At 48.4% G+C, this 4881-nt stretch overlaps 1 protein-coding gene across 2 annotated transcripts in view; it reads left to right on the forward strand.

Moving 5' to 3' along the window:
- Window positions 1–4109, forward strand: part of inhbaa (inhibin subunit beta Aa) — a 15927-nt gene extending 11818 nt beyond the window's left edge. For both annotated transcript variants that reach the window (XM_073488514.1, XM_073488515.1), the window contains one exon: window positions 3235–4109. In XM_073488514.1, the coding sequence (XP_073344615.1) occupies window positions 3235–4052 (818 nt within the window). In that variant the 3' untranslated portion in view covers window positions 4053–4109. The remainder of the gene's footprint in view (window positions 1–3234) is intronic.
- The last annotated feature ends 772 nt before the right edge of the window (window positions 4110–4881 follow it).

A 4881-nucleotide genomic window follows, 5' to 3' on the forward strand; every position in this document is an offset into this window, starting at 1 on the left:
GTTGAGACATCAGTGTGTAGAGATCAGTCTTGTGTAAATGGAGGGGGATTACAGAGAGATGAGCTGTGAGCAGAAGACTCTCAGCGGTCGGATCGACTCCAGGAAACAAACTTCTCGTCGTCTCCGGGTGAAAACGAGCTGCTGGAGCTGGTTGTTTCTGACCGGCTCTGTTTGAGTTTATACTCGTTCTAACACATTAAATTAAAACGTCACGTCGTCGTCAGGCTGATTTCCAGACGGTCGTCGGCCTGCAGAGACCCGCAGCACGTCGTGGTTCCACAGGTAACTGGGTCTGGTTCTTTGTGTCAGCAGCTTTCTGTTCTGACATGACAGAAGTTTCCAAACACGACCGGAGATGCACATGAAAATATTTTAATCTGATGGCAGAAAATGTTTATAAAATTTAAAGGAACAGTTCACCCCAATAAATATCCAACATCCAAATCGATCAAGTCAGATGAAAGCACGACGAGAAACATACTGTTGGTCTGAATGCATTAACAGCTGACCAATCAGCTGACTGAACATCCATTAGCAGCATTAGCACTTTGACACTTTTTTAAAAACAGAAATCAGGTTTCAGCCTGAGGTTTGTCTTCTGGATTCTGACTCTCAAACTAAACAATTCACAGTCAGCTGCAGTGAAGCTTCACTGTGTGTGTGTGTGTGTGTGTGTGTGTGTGTGTGTGTGTGTGTGTGTGTGTGTGTGTGTGTGTGTGAGCTGCTGAAAACAAACGACTTTACGACGTCGCATGTTGCAGGACGAACTGTTTTCCACGAACACGTCTCAGTTTCTCAGGTGGACAAACGTCCATGTTTGTGATAAAACAACCAGCTGATGCGTTCACTGTCAGGGAACTGTAGGACTCTGCAGGTAGCATTAGAAATGCTAAGCTAACCGTGATGTGTGCAGACTGAAGTGAACATGCGAGTGTAAATCCAAAGACGTCTGTTGGCAGCTCGTCTGTCATTACAGCCGTAATAAGCAGCTGTGTGCAGGTCTGACTAACCCTCGGTGTTACAGCTGCTGCTCCGCGCTGCTAACATGCTATTAGCATTTCCTCTGACACGACGCAGACCAACTCTTTAATCATTTTGTTCTCTCCACCATCAGTTTATCACCTGCAGCAACAACTCAGATCACATCCATCCTTTCTTTTCTCCTGTTCCTGCTCATCCTGTAGAGGCCGGGCGGAGGTCTGTCCCAGCATGCACTGGGAGACGGGAAGGGCCGAGGGTTACATGGAGGATTTGTTTCCTTTGTTGTTTTCAGTCCATAAATCTGTAGAAACCTCATAAATACTACAGTTCATTTACTCAGGAGAATTTTCTTTTTCTTTGTTACTTCATTTTTCTGTTCAGACTCAAACCGACGACTTCCTGTCTGCGGCTTGTCGGTTCCTGCTGGAGACATAAATCTTGAAACGCTCCCCACAAATAGAAAGTTTTTATCAAACAAACAGGAGGAAGTGGTGCGTTTGTTGTGGACTATTTTCAGGCCGGCGTTGAAATTCAGTCCAGTGTGTGTTCGTGGTGATGAGAGAACAAAAGTTTGGCTCATTGAAACAGTTTTTGGACACGGAGGATCTCTCAGCAGACTCCTTCTCTACATCAGCAGCGTTATCAGCGTCACACGAACAGACCGGTTGTTTTAACGCTGCCGGGGTTCAAACAAAGACTCCAGTCAACATCACAAACTCTATTCTAAGAAACAATGAATGAACAGGACTTTTATTTTTTAACCTCCCTGAAGTGATGATGATGTAAGTGGGATAATCGCCTCCGAATTGTCGGTTAAATGGCGTTAATGGACTCGCTAAAGTGCCGACCGCCTCCACACACACACACACACACACAGACAAGCCGCCCATTCACACCGTTTAACAGAGCATCACTGCTGCTGACATTCATAAACTCCCAAATCGTGACTTTGATTTTCTGTATGAACGCCCACGAGCGAGAGACATTAGAGAGAGAGAGGGAGAGAGAGGGAGAGAGGGAGGACAAGGTGATGCAGAGATGTTATGTAACGGAGGTGGATGGTAATTGGGTCTTCAAACCAGTGATTAGCTCGCTGTCTGGCCTGAAGGTTTCGAGGAAATGTAAAGTACAGGTCTGGACGTGTGTGTGTGTGTGTGTGTGTGTGTGTGTGTGTGTGTGTGTGTGTGTGTGTGTGTGTGAAGACAGTGAGGACACAAAGTCAGCCAATCCCTGCAGTGTTTGTTCAAATAATATTCACCAGCAATAAGCAACAAAAGAGAGAAATTCAGTTTGTTACAAAGTTCAGTTCCTCTAATCTGTCCAGAGTGAACCCTCTGCACAAACACATCAATACAAGATCTTTGGCAATGTTTTTAGTTTAGTTACGTTCAGTTTTTCCTTCATGAGTGAACCCTCTTCCTGAACAAATCAATAAAAGATCTCTGATAAAGAAAATAAACCAACATGTCCGACGCTGTCAGAGTTTCCTCTCGTACCAGAGAGTCTGGAAGTGACGCTGTAGGCTAACGCTAAGCTAGCTGCAGGCTAACGCTAAACTAGCTGCAGGCTAACGCTAAGCTAGCTGCAGGCTAACGCTAAACTAGCTGCAGGCTAACGCTAAACTAGCTGTGCCGACTTTAAAGCGTGTTACTTTAGCTGCCTGACAGGCTGAACTCAGGGTCAGAAGGATCATGTTCATCCTCCTGGTCACACATCGTCCAAATCAAACTTTCTTCCTGACTTGCAGCTTTTTAAACTTTCCCATAATTCACAGCGAAGCAACAGAACGAGAGATTAAACTTTGTAAACGGCTCGTTCACTTTCCAGCCTCGCTGCTGTAAATTCACTGTGAGCTGCAGGACGGCAGCAGAGCTCCTGGTGGGAACCATTAACCGCTTTAAACGCTGCCTGACTCCAAAACCTCCGACCGCTGCTGCTGAGTCAGCAGGAAGAGTCCAATCAGTGTGTGTGTGTGTGTGTGTGTGTGTGTGTGTGAGGCCATGTTAGAGATGATAGCATAATGATAAGTGTGTGTTGATGACTGTAGCTCAGATGTGGCCACACTCTGTGTGTGTGTGTGTGTGTGTGTGTGTGTGTCAGCCCCTGTGTGTTTGTGTTTGGGAGGCGTTCATGGTCTTCCTGTATGAGAGGAGATCACGTGTTGACTTTTGTGTTTGAGCCAATCAGAGAGCAGTTTTCTCTGTGACCTCACATGACCTGTCCTGACCTTGTGTCTCTGTCTGTGTGTCTCAGGCGAGTCTCAGGGGACGGTGAACTTCGTCCTCTCTAAAGAAGGAGGAGATCTGTCTCTGGTGGAGCAGGCCAACGTCTGGCTCTTCCTCCGTCTGGCGAAGACCAACCGCAGCCGAGCCAAAGTCACCATCCGTCTCTTCCAGCAGCGCCGGCTTCCCAACGGACGCCCGTCATTGCCGCAAGACGACATCCTGCTGGCGGAGAAAACGGTGGACACCCGTCGCAGCGGCTGGCACACCTTCTCCGTGTCGGCGGCGGTGCAGGCGCTGCTGGAGGGCACCGGCAACACGCTGAGCCTCAGGGTGTCCTGCCCGCTCTGCGCCGATGCCGGAGCAACACTCGTCCTGGTCTCCGGCGGCTCGGAGACGTCGCAGCGGGCCAGCCAGCGGGAACAATCCCACCGGCCCTTCCTCATGGCCGTGGTCCGGCAGGAGGATGGCGGCGACTCGCGGCGGCGCAGGAAGCGCGGGCTGGAGTGCGACGGGAAGGTCCGCGTCTGCTGCAAACGGCAATTCTACGTCAACTTCAAAGACATCGGCTGGAACGACTGGATAATCGCACCGCCCGGTTACCACGCCAACTACTGCGAGGGGGAGTGCCCCTCCCACGTGGCGAGCATCACCGGGTCCACGTTGTCCTTCCACTCCACCGTCATCAGCCACTACCGCATGAGGGGCTACAGCCCCTTCCAGAACCTGCGGTCGTGCTGCGTGCCCACCCGGCTACGAGCCATGTCCATGCTGTACTACAACGAGGAGCAAAAGATCATCAAGAAGGACATCCAGAACATGATCGTGGAGGAGTGCGGCTGCTCGTAAACATAAAACCTGAGCCGGATCGGTCCGGAACAAACTGGACTGCAGAGGAGCGGAGAGGAGGAGGACTTCTGAACCCAGAGAGGGGAGGAGATGGAGGGAGGAGGTGGAGGGAGGAGGTGGAGGGAGGAGGTGGAGGGAGGAGGTGGAGACGAGCAGTGACTTCATGATCATCGTCACTTTAAATCTACGGCGTCTCGTCCGTCCCTCCGGGTCGCTCTCTGGGAGTAAAACTCTTCTCCGTCCTCGTTCAGCAGAACTCAGAAAGAGTCTCGACGGCACTTTCAGAAAAAAAAGAAAAGAAAAAAGATGAAAAAAAAGAATATCTAATATATTTTTGTTACCTGAGGAGGGAGCGAGGCTTATTTATGTGTGTGAGACGTTCAAGCACCACTCGACCTGTCAGATCCCGGAGCGACGAGGTGCCTGAAAAACTACTAACACAGAAATCTCAAAACTATGCAACTTGTTTCACGTATTCTGATCCTATTTTACTTTGTCTCGTTGTTTTGGTTTCCCAACTGTTTACTTTGTTTTTAAACGTACGAGGAGGAAAAAAGAAAAAACTCTTTTGTATTATTTTGTTTTTTGGAAGTATACATTTGTGACGTGTGTGCGTGTGTGCGTGTGTGTGTGTGTGTGTGTGTGTGTGTTGAGAGATACTTGAAAGAAACAAGTTGGCTCGGCTGCTGGAACCAAACACTTCTTTATGTTACCATGGTTACCGTTGATGTTGATGTTATAATTATTATTGTCAGTAAGTATATTAATAATATTATTGTTTTCGTTGTTAATAATATTTTTGTTTGGCTGCATTTGTGTCATTGTGTAT

This window comes from Pagrus major, chromosome 19 (assembly GCF_040436345.1).
Source record: "Pagrus major chromosome 19, Pma_NU_1.0".
NCBI classification, from domain to species: Eukaryota; Metazoa; Chordata; class Actinopteri; order Spariformes; family Sparidae; genus Pagrus; species Pagrus major.